At 35.2% G+C, this 21934-nt stretch overlaps 2 protein-coding genes and 1 long non-coding RNA gene across 7 annotated transcripts; 2 read left to right on the top strand and 1 right to left on the bottom strand.

Moving 5' to 3' along the window:
* The first annotated feature begins 8964 nt into the window (after positions 1 to 8964).
* LOC108169844 (zinc finger BED domain-containing protein RICESLEEPER 1-like) lies at positions 8965 to 13744 on the top strand. 5 transcript variants are annotated; one of them, XM_029100286.2, is made up of 4 exons: positions 8965 to 9194; positions 10835 to 12829; positions 12930 to 13011; positions 13107 to 13744. In XM_029100286.2, the coding sequence occupies exons 2-3, from the start codon at positions 10861 to 10863 to the stop codon at positions 12995 to 12997; spliced, it is 2037 nt and encodes a 678-aa protein (XP_028956119.2). In that variant the 5' UTR covers positions 8965 to 9194; positions 10835 to 10860; the 3' UTR covers positions 12998 to 13011; positions 13107 to 13744. The 5 variants fall into 5 exon arrangements, with proteins under 5 accessions (XP_028956119.2, XP_070675447.1, XP_070675445.1 ...); XM_070819346.1 differs by having other exon boundaries at positions 13290 to 13328; XM_070819344.1 differs by lacking the exon at positions 8965 to 9194 and adding an exon at positions 9737 to 9873.
* A 237-nt stretch (positions 13745 to 13981) lies between these two features.
* Positions 13982 to 15266, top strand: LOC114824140 (uncharacterized). Its single transcript, XR_003772385.2, has 2 exons — positions 13982 to 14467; positions 14674 to 15266. It is a non-coding gene; the product is annotated as an uncharacterized lncRNA (long non-coding RNA).
* A 1090-nt stretch (positions 15267 to 16356) lies between these two features.
* On the bottom strand, positions 16357 to 21723 carry LOC103429358 (protein trichome birefringence-like 41). The gene is made up of 5 exons (XM_029100284.2): positions 21229 to 21723; positions 19085 to 19256; positions 18142 to 18317; positions 17690 to 17848; positions 16357 to 16819 (listed from the first exon to the last, which is right to left on the bottom strand). Exons 1-5 carry the CDS (start codon positions 21528 to 21530, stop codon positions 16525 to 16527), a joined length of 1104 nt encoding a protein of 367 aa, XP_028956117.2. The 5' UTR covers positions 21531 to 21723; the 3' UTR covers positions 16357 to 16524.
* Between the last annotated feature and the right edge of the window lie 211 nt (positions 21724 to 21934).

Below are 21934 nucleotides of genomic sequence, written 5' to 3'. Positions count from 1 at the left end.
ATGCTTGTTTTTAACAGAATATTCCCTAACGCCATTAGGGAATCCGTTTGGTGTGCCAGGCACGTGCCTGTACGTGGGGTCATGAAATTTTTTTCTAAAAATATAGGGATGTTCCTGAAGTTGAGTAGGTCATGATGGTATATTCAAACACCCCATTTGAGCATTGTATGAGAAGTTATTCCTAGTTTTGTGTATATGCTTTAAATAACGTTTATATAGTTGTTTCGCATATAGGTGAGACCTATCCTAAAGATGAGCGCCATCAATCGAGGCTCGGGGGCTACGACCCTTCGACATACCAGTGAGTGGGCTTTTGGTTTTCCGTATATACCTATATACTTGAGATTTTTCCAGAAAACGAATTTGAATGATTATACGTTTTAAAATGCCATGCAAAGTATCTGCCTATTTTATTTATGCATTAGTAGTTGCATATATTTATGATTGGTGTTGCGGACGCATAGGTAAGTGTCAGGTAAGTTTATAACTTAAAATCATGAGATTGCTTCAGTTGTGAGATATGATGTGATGTATTGAGAGCTCATAAACCTGCACCCCGGAGGGGTTAGAACTTTTGAGAAATGAAATGATTTTGAAAAGCTTTGTTTTTGCCCACTCACACTTTCTATTTTGCGCCCCTCCAGGTTTTAGGTAGAAGTGCTTTGGTGGCTCACGAGGATTTCGACGGTGGTTCTGACAGAACATCATAAATGTAGGATCATCTTTGGGTGTTATATATTTAGTACTTGTCCTGCCTGACTGCACTTAGGCTATTTATGCTCTGATGGTGTATCTCACACTTAATCTCGCACTTGCACCCTATCTTAGTTAGTACTGCTAGTAGTTTGGCTTTTATTCTCTCGTATTTCTCTATATCAATTTTGCTTCCGCACTGTGTTCATGGTTACGTCATTTTCACGTGACGGCCAACATACCCTGATTTAGGTTGGGGTGTGTCAAGTTTATTAATCTATGTCTAACAAATCAATGCTCACGATAACAAGTAGTATTATTATGATGAACTGTCAATTTATTTGATTCATATGAATGACTAAACCGTCTCCAAATCAAATAATTTTTTTTTAGATGATAACATTTTTACAGTTGAATGATGTCACCTTAGTGTGGTGAATTTTTTTGTTGCTTATCCGAAGTATACCACAAATTAATTCTCAATTTATCATCCAAAGTTCCCAAAATTTAGCAGATATATATTCTAGTACTTAATCTCAGCTAAAAGTCTTCTTTTAATTATAAAACCTACTTGATATATTCTTATACTGATATATATCTCAACGTGAAAATCTTGCTTGTTAAAAGATTCAAATTGCTAGTACGGTTAAAGAGGAGAAAAACTTGTGTGGAACTTGACTTGCCACTAAATGATGCTGAGTGATACTATTATCCAATCAAAACTTTCCCCGTGGCAAGCCTTAAGCCTTCAATTATAATATTTACCATATTTTTATATTTGAAGTTTTCATAATAAATATTAATTCTTAATTAATATTCTAATTCATCTAATCTTCTATAATTTTTCTTTCTTTATCTGTCTCCTTTACTTCTCAGGTTGTCCACTCATTTTCTAGCATTTCTTCAGAAATATATGCAGCAGTAGGTAAAAAAAGAAGGCAAAAAGAATTCACTTGAGAAACCAAAGAAAACATCAACCGTGTTGTGATTGAGAAAGTCAACCACCCTATAAAATCATTTCGGACGTACATTGTGAATGAACCAATAGAATCATGGAAGCATCGTTTTCCTTTTTCATGGCGTTTGAATTCTATACAACAAACTATGAGAATTTTTTTGTTTGAAAATGGTATATTGAATTTGTATCATCTTTGTTGAATATTAGAGATTTGTGTGTTAATCAAGTCAAGTTAAAATGATAGAATCAGCTATTGCATATAAAAAAAAAAGGACAAAATCAGTTGCTTCCTAGTTTCGTGATATCAAAAGTTAGAGAAGATGGGTTCTTATTTTTTTCAGATTTTTCAAAGAAAAGCAAGGGGAAGAGAAGAGACAATAAAGCTGCGGCTGAGAAGAAAACCTGACAAGAAAAGAAAAAAGAGAGGAGGAATTGAGGAAAAAAAAAGAGGGAGGTGTAATAAGGCATGTGCAGGCCATCAGGCCACAATCCAAGGATAATGATCCTTTTTTAGGAATTTTAAGAATTTTCACATTCTAACCGTTCATCGTATATTGTGCAGTCAATTTTCGTTAGTTACTATTTGTATTTAATTTTAAATAATAAAATTCAAATGATTTCTAACTGCACGATTTACGATGAATGGTTAAAATGTGAGGATCCCTAAGATCCCACAATTTGGATCCGGATGGGGGGTCCAAATCCACAATTCAAATACGAGATGAGATCTTCTGCATCCAAATACCCCTGTAGCCTCTCTGTGTCTTCCTTAATTGGCTGATGATTTGATATGTACAGAGAGACCACCTGGGTATTTGGGTGCATAAGATCTCACTTTTCAAATACCCATTCAAATTCAGAAAGGAATTCGGAAATCTGTGAATTATATCTGTTCAACGTACATAGTGCAGTAAAAAATCATTTTAAATAATTTTATTTAAAATTAAATATAAATAGTACATGATAAAATTTAACCGTACGAGTATGATAAATAGACACACTTTATAAATTCTTATGATCCTCACCAAAAGATCCGATGAAGATCCTGTTGGATAGCAAAGGTCGATGCAGCATGCAGTAGCGGAGGGAAAGTAGGGTCAATGGGTGACTGACTATGACCCCAGCGATGTGATTCTTTGCCTCGGAATTCGGAGATAACTCCAATGATATGTTCACAAAAGCAAAGGCACAAACGTATGCAGAATTTATCTCTTTTGCATATAATTTAGGATTCCGCATTAGATACATTACTAGGATCAACATATATGTGAACTAAAATAGAGCATTTGATATATACGCATATGTGTTTGGAATTTCTTTTTAAATGATTGAGATTGTTTTTAAAGAAATTATTCTTAAAATCAATTATTGATAAAAATGTAAATGAATCTGGAAAAAAAAACACCTTGAAATGCTTCCAACAAAAAACATATAACTGATATTCTTCCAAAATGCACTTCCAGTGCTTTTGGATCATAAAATACTTTCACAAAAAACGGTTTCAGTTATTCTAAAGTCACTTCCAAACATGCCAAACAAATATATGTCTAAGTGCGTGTGTTTTATTTAATTATGATTGGTTTGCTTTAATTTATAGTGAGAAAACTAAATTTTAAATATAATGCATATTTTGGTACGTAACAAACCACTGGTGTGTTATATAATTCCAATTTGGGTATGCTATAGAGTGCTAATTTTTGGTACTTAAAAAACTATTGGTACATTATATACTTCCAATTTGAGGGCGCTATAGAATGCTAATTTTAGTACACAACAAACTAATGATACATTATATATTTCCAACTTGAGTACAATATAAAAATGTTTATTTTGGGATGACCATTATGTTGGTAAGCTATGAAATAGTAATTTTGGTGCATACCAATACGTTGGTACTATGAAATGTTTATTTTGATACGTACCAAAATGATGGTACGTTATGAATCCCTAAAAGTGATTGTTACCAACCCTCAAACCAACTTGACAAACTTGTATCAACCTTTCTCAAAAAGAACTGGAAAATAATGAAACATGAATAAACAGAGGACGTGACACAAAGCTAGATTCAATCCGGCATGTGCAAAGATCTGCAAGTGTTGGTATGTTTAAAACCTAAATATACCATAAACTAAAAATATTGCATCAAAAACTAAATCTACCCAAATTGACCAAAAAGTATTTTGGAGAAATAAAGTAAATATGTTGACTGAGAAATATTATTAAAAAAATATAATTTTGTTATCGAAATGGGAGTTGCGACTTTGGGTTCTCAGGAAAAGAACTGATGAGTATGCCAATAAAGATGATGTTAAAAATGACGATGTGTTGAAGGTGGCAGCAAAGGACAGAAGCATAGCGATTGATATGCTCGAATCTGCTATCGGAATGTATGAGAGGCTCTGGGAACTCATCCTCAAGGAAGCCAGGAAAAGTACCAGCAACAAACAATGGTGATAGATGTTCGTGGCAAGAATTTCTGCTAGGGATGTTTCCTAGCCGACGAGCACACAACTCCCCGAGAGGTTGGCGCTGGTTGATGCTTTCTGTCGGGCTTCTGCTTCACTGGCGGGCTTATCGGGCAAGGCTTGTCGGGCAAAGCTGAAAGAGAAGGACAAAGTTAACTTTGAAATGTGCATTTGTGGGGCCTTAGGTATAGGCCTTGAGGCTCACAATCAAGATTAACTTTTAAGTGCTCAGGCGTGCCACTGCCATCTTCAGCATGGCAGATGTAAAACGGATGTCAAGTTTTAGTTGTATATATACCCGAGAGGCCGTGCTAGTCAGGACAGGTGCCTTTGTGGGGCCTTAGGTGTAGGCCTTGAGCCTTCCCGTCAATAACTAACCCAGTACTCGAACATATACTGTTTGTTTCATTGTCGCGTAAAGTATTACGACTGTTATACTTCTGATGATCAAGCCTAAAGAGCAGAATGAATCCAAATAGGTGCCTTTATAGGGCCTTAGATATAGGCTTTGAGGCTTCCTATCAGAATTAATTCTATACTCAAATGTTCTATGATAATCATAATATAACAGAGATAAAACTAAGGAATAAGTCGATTACTTACGCCCCAAGTAACTTCGGACTTCTTGCTATCAAAGACTATCGTGGATGGGTTAAGTCCACATAAGGCTCTTTTTTATGCCTTGAGGCCAAGGACTTTTGAATGATCAATCTTATATGCCTGAGGGCTTAGAACTTAGATCTGATTTAAACTATGAAGACATATTCAAATCGGATTCAAGAGCTGAGAAGTCTTGTAATCATCATCTTACCAGAAATAACTTGGATATAACTAGAATTATACAACATATTGCTAGATTAATGAATGAAAAGACAAAAACAAAGAAGGTCGGGCAAGGCTGATCGTCTAGCAACTTCCTATCTTTGTGGTTTCTCAAGGGGTTTGAGAGCTAGAAAGAGGGATAGAGAGATGATTTTTCAGAGAGGAATCGATACTACAACAGGTTGTTGACAAGGTAGCAGAGCTATTACAAAGGCTTTTGGTGAGGGTTTATCCCGAAAGGGATGAAGGCTTGATGCTGACTACAGCTTCGTTTGAAGGCAAATCTGGTTTGAGTAGAGTTTGTGCTTTTGTTTGTTTGTTTGAGTGTCCTTATCTCTGATTTCTCTTTCTTCTTTTATAGACACTTTGACTTGACCTCCTGTAGCAGTAACCTTGCCCGAATGCAGCTTGAAGGGTAACGACTCATCCGCTATTTACTTGTTCTGCCACTGTAAAGTACTTTTTGGGCTGATTAGCTGGCTGGTCTATACCACTTGGCCTCTAAGTAGGTGAGCAAGTGGCCCTAATGAGCTGCACCAAGTCGGAAAGGGTCATTTCTGCTTTTTGTGCTTCGGCTGAGCTTCGGCCATCAGGCCTCCTTTTGGGCTAGCTTCTTCGTGAGCCCAAAGTTCAAGTTTTAATCCAAACAATAGATAAAAGTATCATACACAGTTTCTATATGCAAAAATGTTTTATTCAGACAAATGTATATCTCTATATAATACAGAGTGTTAAACATTAGTTCTATTTTCTCTTCGCCTTTCGTGTCGGTCTTCCTCAAGAAAAGGAAAAATAGACGCAACGATTAGTGTTTATTCGAACGGGCACCAAGACAGAATTGCTAATGTTACATTCATCATATGGAGTTCATTAGAATGGAAATTCATCAGATACAAAATCGTTAGAATAAAGGGTGCACTTTAAAACTGCCCTAACCATTAAATCGTCCAAAACCAAATCAATCCAACCAGTTCAGTTCAAATTTTACATTAAAACAACATAATTGCGAGTCTAAACTATTAGATTTGATTTCATTTGATCATAATCGTTAAACTATAAGTAAAAAAAAAAAAAAAAAATCTAAAATATAACATTTTAGTGGGTCCATAATAATTTAAACTAGAATAAATTAATTCTAAGAGTACACATTTTTTTCCTAATGCTTATTTTAGCATAATAATTACAGCTTAAAGTTTTAAGCTTTTCAAGAAAGTGTTTTGACTGCATGAAAAAGTCGGTCGTGGCGGCCCTTCATGGATGCGATGGTCCACGTTTATTCGCAACTCAAACAAATTTCTCACCTCTTAATTCCCTGCTTGGACAATAATGACCAACTTATATACCGATGCGTTCCACCAGACAACTTTTATAATTCAAACCAAAATAGCTACAATTACCATTTTGCTGGCACTAAGAACTTTGCTTAATAGGTTATGGATATTGAAACCTGTTTTCCTTCCATTTGTGTTAGTTCTTGGTCCATTGTGTACTATTAGGACAACCGAGACTGATGTTAAAACAAATACCAGGTATTTCGGATTTGATGTATTTTAATCTTCCAGACACGCATGGAGCACCTCCAAAACAATTACCAAGCCCAAGTCTAGACAAAATGGTGAAGGAACCAGACAATTCCATATATACAGGGATAAACTAGCAGAATAAACTGAGACAAAGACTAATCAACTTCAATGTACATGGGCACATGGAAGAAAGCATACAGACGCACGCAAATACAATTTTAAACAAGATCTGAAAAGAAATCTCAGCACAAGGAATATTCCCCATTGGTTCAAACATGTTACCGCTATATCCAAATGGATGGCACAATAATCTAAACACTTTTATAATCATGACACCCAACGAACATAAACTAAGTCAATCGTGTGGGGACGTACCACATGGTATATCCATGCTCTCAATATTTACCAAGCCAACATGAGACTTATATCCATCATATATTTTCAATGATCTCAAGTCAGGACTAGACAGTGATCTAGAAATATTTAAGCACATATTGTTATTGCCCTCAAAGAAAAGCACATATCAACATCAATAACTTCTAGGAGAGGTATTTAAACAACAGTTAATAATAAAAATGTATGTTATAATATTCATAAACAGGCTGAAAACATAATCAATGACAATAACCATGTTTGAAGAAATCAGTAAAAGTTTCTTACATACAAAATCTACCAAGTAATCTTTAAAAAACTAACCATTAGTCACAAATTTTCACATTGAAGATTAAATAAGTTGAAGTTATACCAAACAAGCTTACGAAAACCGAGATTACTTAGTTAGAATTTAGCATATACAGCACAAGTCTTGAGCACACCCACCATTAAAATTCAAATCATTTTTCTGCCTTTGCTTTCTGGGTCCACATTTCTAACTCAAAAATTTCAGAAACAAAATTGAAGAAGTACTTTCCTTTGCTACATTTTATCAAAAACCAAACAGAACCCCATATGCATATGTATATACATATATGTGTGTGTGTATATATATTATGTGTACGTATGTATGTATGCACATATGGAGAGAGAAAGAGACAAAAGGATGGTAGTGTAAGAAAAACTGTTAAGAGGAGGAAACCTTTTCTCATGAATTGAGTCAGGGCCGTCTCTGAGATTTTGGGGGCCCTGTACGAAATTTATAAAAACGCCCCTCCTTAAGATAGTCTTAAAAAATGTAGAACAATGTATTGATTTTAGAAAACAATCACTTAAATCAAAACAAAGTTTAACACTCACTGATTGCAAGTTTAAAATGTCATTAATAATAACTAAAAGGAGCTACAAACATAATGTTCCCTAAATAATCAAAAGCAGTTGAATTTAAACAACCAAACAAGAAAACAAACTTCAAAAACTCTAACTTTAAAGTTTCACTTGAATATGTAATATTATTATATAATAATATTGAAAAAAAATTACTATCTTTTATGGTGTATTATTGGTACTCAAAATATCTTATTGTACTTTAAATTTTTATATGTAGAAAGACACGCTTATAAAGAGTGTAAGATGAGGTTCTAAAGTGCTAACAAAATCAATTTTTGAATATAGAACATTATTCCATAAAAAAAGTAATTTTAAATATAAATATTAGGTGACAAAATTTTTGGAGACCCCTTCAAATTTGGGGTTCTGTGCAATTGCACCTTTCGCACCCCCTCAACGCCCCTCTGAAAATTGAGTCAACATGTATCTTTACGGGTAATTAATCTTAAGTGCTAAGGGTAATGAAGTCGAACGGAATATATACGTGGTTCAGCAAAAGAAAGGGAAAAAAAACCATGCATATGCACATGTCATGGTGACTTGTAGCATGATTCAAAGCCGGAAAATGAAAGAATGAATGGCCGTTCTAGAAATGGTTTCGACTCTTTGAATAATCAACCAGAGTAAAGGCTCAAGATGTGCATGGTGGACCACTAAGTTCGACATTAACAATCTCTTATTCGACTGTTAAATGACCAGTGTATTAAATAAAAGTCAAATTCTTTAACGTGAGTGAAAAATAGAATACGAAATGCAATAGTATGCAATTGTATCACTCTTAATTTTACGGGATGCTTATCAACAAGTGAGGGTTGGTACAGAAAATTCTCCAAACCTAATTACCTTATGAAACATTTTAGAAAAAAGAATTTATACGGTCATTGGAAACATGTGTCGTTCATATAAAATAGTATGTTGATCACTAAGTAAACATAAAACAAATATTGCGCGCAATAAATACGCACAAGTTTTTCTTGTTTTTGAAATTAAACATCAGACTAAATTATACTTTATTTGGCCGGGAATATTTATATGATATGAGTCTATTGTTATCTTAGTATCCTATGTTAATGGTTAATGGTATAAATATGTGTAAACTTTTATTCACGTGGTAATATTGTGTCATTGCCAAATGATTCAAGCCCACACCTAACCCTGCCTAACCTGAAACCAAACGGACCCAAACTGGGTCAGCTCAAATGAATATGGTCCGCCCCTTCTTTCGTCAATTGGTATCGGTTCGACTAAAAGAATACCCTTAATCCGTTGACCCATAAACCCGATATAGTGGGTATTACTCTATCGGATCCAACCCATTTTATCTCATAACCCGCATCCGGGTTAAGACTCTCTCTCTCTCTCTCTCTCTCTCTCTCTCTCTCTCTTCAGGGTCACCCGCAATCCAGCCCCGATTCGCCGGACCACCGATCGGATTCCCTGAGATTATACAAGGTCATTTCAACAATTGCGGTAAGACCCATTTCGAATTTTTTCAAATTTTTTACTTTTTTATTCCCCTCACTCTGTTAGGTTGGAAATTTTACATGTTTATTTGGTGGTTTTGGTGTGACCCAGATCTTAAATGCATATGGTTGTTCTGTTGCTTAGGTATTTGAAGATGAATTGTTGAAACTTTAGAGTTAAAATTTTGTATTTTGGATGCAATTTTATTTGAAATTAATTTTTGTTTAAGTTGGTTTTTGGGTTTTGTTGAAATTCAAGTCATGTGGTTGTGTATATGTCATGATTTTGTATGATCAAGAGGAGCAGGATTTGACACTAGTTGTATCACTTAAATTGTGATATGGGTTCCAACAAAAATAAATTGCGATATGATCAATGGTACCTTAACAAATGTTGACTCCCGGTCCCGTTTGATATAATTTTTTTTTTTTGGTTGGAAAAAGTCACAATTGAAGTACCCTGTTGACTTGTCAAGTTGTATGACATGTTCTTCGTTTATTTTTCAGGTTATCTCGATGGCTTCATGCACATTTTTCTTGAGTTTGAGATACACAGTTTGCATTCGGACAGTTCTTGTTGTTCTGAATTGTTGTCACATGTTCTAAAGTTTGCTGTTTTTGCTGTCTGTATTAAGACTTAGTGACCTGCAGCCCTCTTGATATGCGTAACGGGCTTAGTGAGAGAGGTTCAACGCTGGATCTTTCAGCTATTAACTTCTGATCGTAAATTCCCTAAATTCGTGTTGAGTCGTATTTAAATCCTGTATGCAGTGCCATTCAATGGATAATTATGTTTGAAGATTTAATTTTGGAATTGATCTTCAAGTTGCGAGGCTTCATGGGTTTGGTTGACATAATTTACTTTAGCTGCATTATTCACTCGTTTTAAGGTTGAATTTTTGGCCATTGTGTGCGCTGTGTTCTAGTTTGCTTCCAGGTTTGCCTCAGGAGATCTCTATAGGGAAAAATTAATTCAGTCATTGTCTTGTGCACTAAAAAAGTACAACAACAACAACAACAACAACAACAAAGCCTTTTCCCACTAAGTGGGGTCGGAAAAAAAAAGTAAAAAAAAAAACAAAAAAATATCGGTGTTTCAGGATCCAATTAGTGAAATGAAAGTACACATACGATTTGAATCTTGTCATTCGTATCTTCTGACCGATAACTTTCTTTGTGACTTTAAACAAATGATAATGTGGTGTTTTCTTCCTGTAGTGATACAGTGCGTATATGCTGGTGTGTGTCTGTGCATTGTTTATTTATAGTTCGGTGTTCATTGGATGATGTAAGTATTGCAAGGTTTTGGTCTGAAAATATTTGACTTCTTGTAAAGGGTGTATCCCAAGGAATTTACTTGCACCAAAATTTTATCGGTGTGGTTAGTTGTAAAATCTCTATTAGTATGAGAGCTTTCGCGTATGCATGTAATTATACAAGTATATGCACACCCACATATATTGTCATTCACCTTTTATTGGTGTTGTGCACCATGGAATGGAATAGGATGTTAATAATCTGCTAGCATTTGGAGTATTTTTTCTAGTTTTTTGCGGCTTTATCAACTTTTTTATTGATGTGTGAGGTTCCGTAAATTCATTGTGTAGTTGTATCTGATTTAGTTGTTATATCTCTTATGTTTTGCAGAGTTTGGTTGATTTCATGCCTATGTGATGGAAATAATACCCGTTGAGTCTGCTAAGAAAACAAAGAGGTTGACATCTATTGTCTGGAATCATTTTGAAAGGGTTAGAAAGGCTGAAATATGTTATGCTGTTTGTGTACATTGTCACAAGAAGCTCAGTGGATCAAGTAATAGTGGGACCACCCATCTGAGAAACCATTTAATGCGATGTCTGAAACGATCGAACTTTGATGTATCACAACTACTTTCAGCGAAGAGAAGGAAAAAAGATAATATCGTTGGCATAGATAGTATTAATGGTGATGAAGCACCGAGAAAAGATGATTATATTCAGCCAGGAATTATAAAGTTCGATCAGGATCCGAAAAAGGATGAACTAGTTACGATTGCAAGCGGAAAGTTTGATCACGACCGTAGTCGTTATGATCTTGCTCGTATGATTATATTGCATGGTTACCCGTTCACCATGGTTGATGATGTTGGATTCAAAGTTTTTGTGAAGAACCTTCAGCCATCATTTGAGGTTGTGCCAAATAATGATGTTGAACAGTTTTGTATGGAAATTTATAGGAAGGAAAAACATCAAGTGTATGAGATGCTTAACAGTTTGCGCGGCAGAATTAACCTTTCTGTTGAAATGTGGTCTTCTCCAGAAAACGTTGAGTACCTGTGTTTGACGGCACACTATATTGATGAGGACTGGAAACTACAAAAGAAAATTCTGAATTTTGTCACACTTGATTCTACTCATACGGAGGACTTGCTTTCAGAAGTAGTTATCAAATGTCTGATGGACTGGGACATTGACAGTAAGTTGTTTGCCTTGACATTTGATGATTGTTCCACCGATGATGACATTATTCTAAGAATCAAAGACCGGATCTCCCAAAACAGGCCTCTCTTGGTCCATGGTCAGTTATTTGATATTCGCTCTGCTGCACATCTTCTAAATTCAGTTGTGCAGGATGTTTTAGAAGCAATGAAGGAGGTGATACAAAATATTCGAGGAAGTTTCAAACACGTAAGAAGCTCACAAGTGACACAAGGGAAGTTCAATGAAATTGTTCAGCAAGTTGGAATCAATAGTCAGAGGAGATTAATTCTTGATTTCCCAGTTCGATGGAAGTCAACGTATCTTATGCTTGAAACAGCCTTGGAATACAGGGGTGCATTTTCTTTCCTGCAAGAGCATGACCCTTTGTATACATCAGCTTTAACAGACACAGAATGGGAATGGACAAGGTTTGTTACAGTTTATTTGAAACTTCTTGTTGAAATCACCAATGTCTTTTGTGGCAACAAATGTCCAACAGCAAGTATATATTTTCCTGAGATTTGTGATGTTCACATCCAATTAATTGAATGGTGCAAGAGCCCAGACGAATTTCTTAGTTCTATAGCATTAAAGATGAAAGCTAAGTTTGATAAGTACTGGAGCAAGTGCAGTTTGGCTTTGGCAGTGGCAGCGATCTTGGATCCCCGATTCAAAATGAAGTTGGTGGAGTATTACTACTCCCAAATATACGGTAGTACTGCTCTGGATAGGATTAAGGAAGTTTCTGATGGCCTCAAGGAACTTTTTGATGCTTATTCAATTTGCTCAACAATGGTTGATCAAGGTTCAGCTTTGCCTGGCAGCAGCTTACCGAGTACCAGCACTGATTGTAGGGATCGATTGAAGGGATTTGACAAATTTCTCTCCGAGACCTCTCAGAGCCAAAACATGATATCAGACTTGGACAAGTATCTAGAGGAACCAGTTTTTCCACGCAATTGTGATTTTAAGATATTAAATTGGTGGAAGGTCCACACACCAAGGTACCCTATTTTGTCCATGATGGCACGTGATGTTCTGGGAACTCCTATGTCAACTGTTGCACCAGAATCAGCATTCAACGCTGGCGGTAGACTGCTTGATGAATGTCGAAGCTCACTGAATCCTGACATTCGAGAGGCTTTGATATGCACACAAGATTGGTTGCGGGTGGAATTAAAAGGCATGTGAATTACAGTTTGAGTTTTACGTTTGTCTTTCGTTATGACCTATACTTAGCAGTAATCTTATTGCAATAATTATTGATAACTCTTTTCCATCAGATGACAATTCATTGTCAAGCCATTCTGCTAGACCAATCCATTCAGCCAGACTAGTTCTTGCTGAGTAGTTAATTTTCCGATGGTATGTTTCTGCTACATTTCCTGCAATTCTCCATCTCTATTTCACTAACAGTACGCAGCAATGTACCGACTTATGGTGTAATCTTGTGATGCAAGGTTGCTGGATCAGCCATTGGCCTATCCGGTGCTGTTAAATTGATGTCAGACACACCTATGCACAAAACCTTCATCTCAAATTCTCAAGCAATATATTTTAGATTATTCTTACACTATGAACTCCTTACTGTTACTGGAAGAGTATCATCGATGATGTTATTCCCGCGGACTTTGGACATGCAGGTATTACTTTACCGGTAGATATAGACAAGCTTTCGTCCATGTTGCTCCGCATTGGCTTCAATCCAGTAAGGAGGGCAACGATATGGTGAGGGAATCATTTGGAAAGATAACCATGGGCAATTTTTAAGCTCGTTTTCGTAAAATACCCAACTCCAATGAAAGGTTGGGTATAAAACGTGTGGAATCCACCAGGCTATCGGGTTGGCTATTTCCAACCATCCACTAAGCCGTTTGTTGAGGCCCACCTGTGACCCTCCAACGTGTTGACATCAGCAGCAACGATTAGTTGACGTCATCTAACTGTTGAATTTTTTGTTTATTTTTTTTCTCAGACGAAATCTTAAAATTATTGAGATTGTCCAAAAATATGTCTGAGTTAACGAGAGACTTAATAGTTTAACTAACGGGAGACATATTTTAAATGTCACATGTCGCTAAACGATTAGTTGATGTCATCTAACTGTTGGATTTTTTCTTATCTCAGACGAAATCTCATTTAGCAATACGTGTCACTCGAAATCTAATCGAAAAAATTATTGAGATTGTATTAAGATAAGAAATCTAGAGGCTTATTTATTTAGCGACAAGTGACATTCAAAATATGTCTAGATAAAAAATTAAAAACGGAGGGTTATTTTAATATGATAGTTTAATTCAATTACCCAATAAGTCAAAAACAAACTTAAAAATAATAAATTATTGAGGGGCTATGTTTAGATCCCGGTTGGAGATAGTATATAAATATAGTCTGACACTGTTTATTTAAAAACAATTTTTGCAGGGCTATAGTTCTAGATAGGGCTATATTTAGCCATTTCAGTTGAAGATGACCTTATAACACACATTGTCATAGAGTTCGACAATGTTACCGTTCATGTAGCACACTAGTGATCCAATTATACTTCCATTCCTAACCGAGGTGTCTATGGACCTCTTATACCTGCACTTTCTGTGACACCAAGTAATTTTAGCCCGCGTTGTTGGATTTCTGATTTTCTTTCTACTTGCACGCATCTTAAATTCCTGAGAACTTTCACTTGTCAGATTTTAAGGTTGATACTGGGGGCTATCTGCCGGTGCTATTGCCGGTATTGTAGTAGCAGCATTTATGTCTGTCGCATTGGTTTTGGTAGTCCTCCGCATGGCTGGTTACTTAGGGGCTAAAGACGAAGATGAAGGTGAGAATAATCTCTGCATATAAAGTTTTCATATGCCTCATTGTATGTTGTTTTCTGAAATTCTTGTGTCTGAACTGCGTCGTGGGCTGGAACAAAAAACTGGTTATTTTACTCTATGACAAATCAAATCTGCCACCGGTAACTTTATCAGCTAAGTAAATTCTACATACCTAATTAAAATATCATTTTTGTGACTTATTTTACAGTTTCTTGTGCCCCAAGGTAATGGTCGAGTTCTTGTCAGCAGACGGCAGTGTCACTGCTAGCTCAAGCTATCCGCGCCGGCCAATTCACTTCACTGAAACATTTCTCAAAACCACTCCTCTCATTGCCGGTTTACAATCAGGAACCCAAGTTCTGAACATAAAAACGATTGAACACATTGAAGGGCTGCAGCCGACAGCATGCTTGAAGGTGTTACTAGAGCAAAGAGCAGAGTGTTCCAAAATGGTGCGGGCATACGTCAAATTTACGCTGCATCACTAGAGCTTGAATCTGAGCTTCCTCGGTTGAAAAAAAATTTCAACATCAGTCTTGGTTGTTTGCTTCCAGTCTGTTATTGGAATCTGGCCGGAAGCTTTCATAGGTTTCATTTGCTCTTGTGTAATTGAACAAAAATTTGCAATCAATTTCACAATACGTTTCAGCAGAAAAACTCTGAGCATGGCAGATGTGTATCGATATTGTCAAAAAAGAATGTACAACATGTCAATACATTTTGTTGACGGTAAAAAAGTATCGATAACATGTTCCAGAGTCATTAGTTTGGTTAAAAAGAAATCAAGAATGCCTTTTCTGACTTGGTGGAAGTATGGAATGTCTCGTTCTGGATTCTGAATAATGAAGTCGTCATGATACGTTGTTGTACTTTGGCCATGATGTGGCTTTTAGATGGTTTCACACCGGGAACTAGACTCATAGCTAATTATTGATAGAGGGGGATTCGAATTTAGAATCTTGAGTGTGAAAGTAAATGTCTTAACCACTTAAATTACAAATCTTTTGCAGAGTTATTTTGTTTTTAAATTTTCTATTATTTGGAACTGGGATGAGCGACAAAAAATCACAATAAGAAGGTGACATCATTTCTCTGTATAAATGTTAAGATCAAAATTCAACCGTTTAATTATTCATATGAATCAAAGAAATTGACAATTCATCATAATGATGCTACTTGTTAATGTAATCATTGATTTGTTAAGACACAATATGGATTAATAAGCTGCCCCCAAATTCAACAATTTTTTCTAGAGATGATATTTAAATGATGATAAAGAGAGTCAATGATTCTCATATCGTATTATGCAGTGAAATGAGATCACATTAATAGAAAATAAAAACTTTCCTCCGCTGCGAAAATCAGGGAAGGTATTGTCCTAATAGGATACAATGGGCCAAGAAGTAGAATGAGGACGGAGATCCTTCAATCACATCCGTTTATCGTACATCGTGCAGTCAAAAATCATTGTAAAAATTTTTATTTGAAATTGAATATAAACAGTACCTGATGAAAATTGGCTGCACAATGTACAATGAAATGACGTGATTAGAGGATCCGAAGAGGATCCTCATTCCAAGAAGTAAACTTAAAAGGAAGTAAAACAGGTTCCAACATCCATATCCGATCAAGCAAAGCTCTCAGTTCCAGTTCCATGGTAATTGCAATTATTTTGGTTTGAACTATATGATTGTTTTTTTATTTTTTATTTTTTAATTTTTGGACATAGAACTATATGATTGTAATAACAAAATTTTCTTGCTAAACTAACGGCTACATACTTGAACATGAAACCCTATGGAGGATTTAAATAAAGGGGGTCTATATCTCACCAAATTCCAAATTAATGAGTGTAGCAGCCTCTGATGCTTTCTTGTTCAGCAGTTCATACTTCAATGTCAACTATTAACGTTTCTTTTATATCTAGACAAGCGAAAGGTACATTGTTACGTGAATTCATTTCATGCTAAAAAAATAAGAACATGTAAAATTTTATTTACATGTCTTTATTTCAATGGCACAAGACACCATTGTTTTGATAGTTTCAATCATGAATGTTTCAAAGAATAAAATTGTAGAGAATCTCATTCCATGTATCTGGGACTCCACAAAGACACCAATGACTACAGTCCATTCCGGTGCGGCCTCCCAACCCATAAATTGAAGGATGTCCATCTTTACGCAGGAGTGAGAGATTTGTTATATCTAGCAATGTCACTGGCTTTTTTATTGTGCTCAACACATTCTTCAGCACACTCAAAGCTGGTGGCAAACCTCCTGGATAGGTCGACCCAAGCAAAGGCTCCTTTTGCCCTACACAACTTCTTGCCCTTGGTTCTTGCCATTCACTGCCACTAAAATCAAAATTAAGAAAAGAAAGTTAGAGACTTATGCTTGATGTCACTGGAACAAACTTCATAAACAGTTCTCCACAACAACTTAATAAAAAATTATAATGACAAGTTTTAACGTATATTTGGACGATTATTAGTAGTTGATATACCATGTATTAAATTTTACTTTTGTATATATTCTTGATTGACATGCACTCACACGACATCTAATAAAAAAAAAATTAAAGCTAATGTGTATGTCACCAAAACGTTGAATTTTAATTCACAGAACTTTTAATTACACTTCTTTTAATTACACTTTAATAAGTCGTTCAAACTTCTACGTACACTCTTCTTTAATGAAAATATAATGGAGAAATTGCACTATGAAGGGTGTTGTGAGTATAAGATAGAATTCTTAGAATGCTAATAATAATTTCGTTTTAATTAATTAAAATTTAACGATTATTATCTTAGATTAGTTATAGGGGATGGATTCGTCACACTATTTTTTTTATACAACTTTTGACACACGTCTTAGTGGGGCCCACTTTCTAATGTGTTTTAACAATTCCAACTGTCTATATTTTAGATATTCCCTCATAGATCATGTCTACCAAAAATCACCCAAATCTAAAATCATATGACCATTGGATCTAGGGTTTCTTTGTAGAACCGTTTCGTCCATTTTCTTACTACAAATAAATATCTTAATAATTTTGGATTTGTCCAATTTTTTAGAAGATGATCTATGAATGATATTCTAAAAAATAAACGGTTCAGATCGTTAAAATGTATTACGAAATGGCCCACAAAAATATATGCAAAAAATTATGTAAAAAAAATATTGTCACAGATCTACCCCTTAGTTATATTAGACAAGGAACGTACTTGTAATGAGAAGGAGATATTCCCTGGAAGAAAACCCTAGACTTTGCAGGATCAATGTTTGAATCAACCCATCCAGCCCAAGTAATAAGTGCCTTCTCAAAAGCAAGCATGCGGTCAATGTCTTTGCTTATCTGGCCTCCTACTTCAACGTAATCCCATCTGCAAGATTAATAATTAATTAATTTGGTTTTTGCCTTTTAACCCCAGTTAAAATTAAATAAAAAGAGTCACTTAGTATTAAAGTCTAATTGTATTCTTCTTCACTTGTAAGTGGGAGGTCTTAAGTTTGATTCTCGCCAAAGACAAATTTTAACCATATTATTGCTAACCCATTGTGAGGTTAAGCTCACTATCTTTCATTTAGTATAGATAATATCGATTGTTAAAAAATAAATAAATAAATAAATCAAAAGAAAATTAAATATTATAGTAAATATAGTTGTAGGATTTACGGTTGAGTGGGTCCTCTCCGATTCCACCAATGCCAAGTGTTGAAGATGAGCATGTCAATATCCTTCCATAACTTGCCTCCCACTATTGAATCAAGCTTCAAGACCCTCCCAATCTTTTCTTTTACAGTATCTACTAGATACACATTGCGGTCTAGCATCACTCTAACTTCATAATCCTGCAGTAATTTGATTGTATTTTTCACCATGCCATTTACCGCAAGAAAAATAAAAATCAGAGAGAGGACCACATGCTTCTTGTTTGGTAGAGCCGGGACAAAGGTTTATGTCAAATATTGTCCAAGCAGGGAATTGAAAGGTGAAATTTGTCATGGACGAATAGTTCGAAAAAGAAAATGGACCAATAGGGATGGACCTTAACCAAGTCTAAACTATTGTATATGATGGATGCATTGCATTCACCTATACCAAATTGATGTGATTTCATTTGATGAATTAAGTTGGTAATTTTTTGAAAAGTTCATTATTATTAAAAGGAGGGGGAGGATTCGAAACTATTACAATAATTTTAGGGGGGGGGGTGGGAAGGAGAGAGTTTCGAACCTGAGACGCATGTGTGAAAACTCAACAGCCTAAGTTATTGAACCACATGCAAATTAAGTTGGTAATTAGATATAAAGTGCTAATACGATTTTAATTATGCTATTCAGATACAAAACTACATTGTTGCCGAACTCTTTAAATAGAGTTGGAACATGCCAATTATATGTGGGACTCAAATAGCATCACTCATACACGTTTTTCTATCATTGTCTTTTTATGTTATGTTGTCAAATTGTCAATTTCGACTACACTTTTAAACAACTTGCTAATTCATGGTTTGGATTCAAAGTCTTGCAACAAAATATGTATACCATTTGGCAACATATTTATTCACCTAGCAAAGATGAAATAATAACAAAAACAAAGTGCAAATTTAACGTACCGTAAATTCGAAGATAGATACATCGTCTACTCTTGTCACATTATACTTAGCAGTTGGCACAGCCGAGTGAAGCATGCATGTTAGGGACTGCCATTGATTTCGGCTTAATGAATCTCCAACGAACATGATGCTTTTCCCTCTAAATCTTTTGAAGAAGTCAAGCCCATTAAATCTACAAAATAAAAGTTGTCAATATTTTAGTGTTTTCTTATCAGACAATTTGCCATGTTATATTGCTAAACTATAAGATTAAAATGATTAGTTAGAACTTATGTCTGGCTTTGGTTAACAATTTAGGTACACAGTCTCCTTATACATGGCAAGAAAATTTACATCCGGATTCATCAATGGTGGACAATCCACGATTCCACTTGTATTTGTGTACTTGAGAGAAAGTTAACGATAATTATTATTCATAATCCATATAAGCATGTTAATCCTTTCCAAATTTTAGAAAAAACATTAAGAGTTTGGATTTCTATTTACTAGGACTCAACCCAAATCCCCGCTATTTTGTATAATATATTATTGTTATTGCAAAAAATATAAGCTTTGGTAAAATCAGGCTAGGTTTTTCCGAGTATGTGGTCTAATATCTTAATGAATAGTGTGTTGAGTTCCACCCATGCGTTCTGAGTTCGAAACTTGATCCCTCATCTCTTAAATTATTGTAATAATTTCGAACACATTTTCCTAAGTTTTTTCTGAACCTAATCATATGATAATTTTCTTTTATGTCAAACTCGAAGAACTCACATGACAAATATGGCACCACCGAAGCCCGTGAGCTATATTACACGGCTTTAAAAAATAGTTGGATTAATTTCATTAATAATTGTCACATGAGTAGAGGCCATATCACATGAGTGTGGGACTAGAAAGAATCCAATTCCGTCACCACTGTGCCATCGCATTATCAAGACGATCACAGTTCACACAAACCAAAGATGCAACTGTCACCTATGAAAGGCTGCCATCACCGACATTTTCCATGCGGCCAAACATTATATTTCTTAGGAAAATCATTGGGAGAGTGTCGCTTTATATATTCAGAGGGGCCCCTCTGCAAGAATTTTTGTGTTTTTAAACATAACATTGATCTACTCAGTTCACAGGATGTCTCCCCCAGGAATTATATAAAATTTGTTCATGTGTTTGAAATGTAAAAAGGATCACAGTCAAGATCTAAATTTACTTTTTATATTTCGAAAAATATTATCAAAACAAGTCATTTTCTTAGATTGATTTGGAATGTGGAATTTCAAATGTAAATAGTGTAATTCATGTCTCCAAAGTAAACAGAAGAACGACAAATTAGTTAATCTTTATAAATTCATATAGTTATATAAATCCATAAAAATAAATTAGTCTAAACTTTTGTAACCCGCATTATTTACAATAATGTTCAAATAGTTTTTAGTTTTAGTCCTATAAAATCCGAAGTCTTTGTACTGATGCATCGGAAACACGAGGAAAGAAGATGGAGACTTCTAAGAACTATAAACTATTAAACCCTGTTTAGTCTAAGAAACCTCGGAACTAGGCAAATAAAACACTAAAACATCTGTTAAGTTCTAGCAATGTCTAGAGAACTCTTTGTTTTTTTTCCTTCAATTTTTTGATTCATGAAAAAAAAAAACTACCTTCCACTCAATGATACAACTATTTAAAGACACTAGGAGCAACTGTTACAAGAACTCAACAGTCCTCACTTACTAACCACATTAAAACATAACCCTTACAACTTCAAATACATGAAACGTATAAAATCTAAGAACCTAAGCTTCTTTTTCTATACTAAATTAAAGCATGACCCATCTAACTTCCTTATGCATGTAACATGGCCTATCCAACGATGCATGTAAGCGTCATCGTATGTATGGCATCAAATACTAATTAATGAAAAATTTACCCCCAGTTTTTGGTCCACAAGAAACTATAGCTACAGTGGCAAAGAGTTCAACTGCTGGTCCTGATCTCATGACTGCACTTAGGCAGGAGATATATAGGATGAGCCAAGCCAACAACTAGGAAAATAATAAGCAATAATATTTGCAGCTAATAATCGCAACAAAAGAAAGGCATTAATAATAATAAGTAGAAGAAGAGAAGCCAGAGAGAGAGAGAGAGAGCTTGGTGTGCACCTTGCTAATTCACAGTCATGTGGTTGCCATCTGTATTTGGTGTAAATCTGATCGGGACGGCCATTCTTTTGGCAGGTAAACTCATGCTCAATGAAGGGGCATGAGGAAGGATTGTAGAGCGGGTAGGATTGGTCCAAAATCCATCTCCCTTTGAAGAAATCACATGACAATGACGACGATGACGATGGCTCACCAATTCTTTCACCATTTACTAAAACTACTACTTGGTAATCAGAAAGAAGAAGAAGGAGGAAAACAGCTATACTACTCATACAAAAACTACTATTAACCCAGACATCCATGAGCCCTTTTCTAGAGAGAGAAAGATCGGTGTTTAAAAGAAATGGTAATGGGATTACAAACTGTTATCTCTATTTATAAGTCTTGTCTGTATATACGTGAGAGAGAGAGGATGGAAAGTTGGCAATTTGTGTATCTTTGAGGCAATGGTTTACGTTGCCCTTTTCTCTTCACGCAGATCTCTTTTGGGTCGAATAAATAAAAAAGGAATTAAATGACAGCTTTAAATAAAAAATTTCAAAAAGAAAAAGATATGTAGAAACTATAATCATTTATTTTATTTTTTGGGTTAAACAAAGGGGCTAATAGCCCGGCAAATGAGAAATTACAAAATTATGTTGCGAGGTTGAGAGACTCTAAAAATATCAGACAATAATAACTGCTACAAGAAGAAGAAGTAGATTGG

This window comes from Malus domestica, chromosome 03, assembly GCF_042453785.1.
Source record: "Malus domestica chromosome 03, GDT2T_hap1".
Lineage (NCBI taxonomy): Eukaryota > Viridiplantae > Streptophyta > Magnoliopsida > Rosales > Rosaceae > Malus > Malus domestica.
This window is presented reverse-complemented; position numbering and strand designations above follow the sequence as displayed.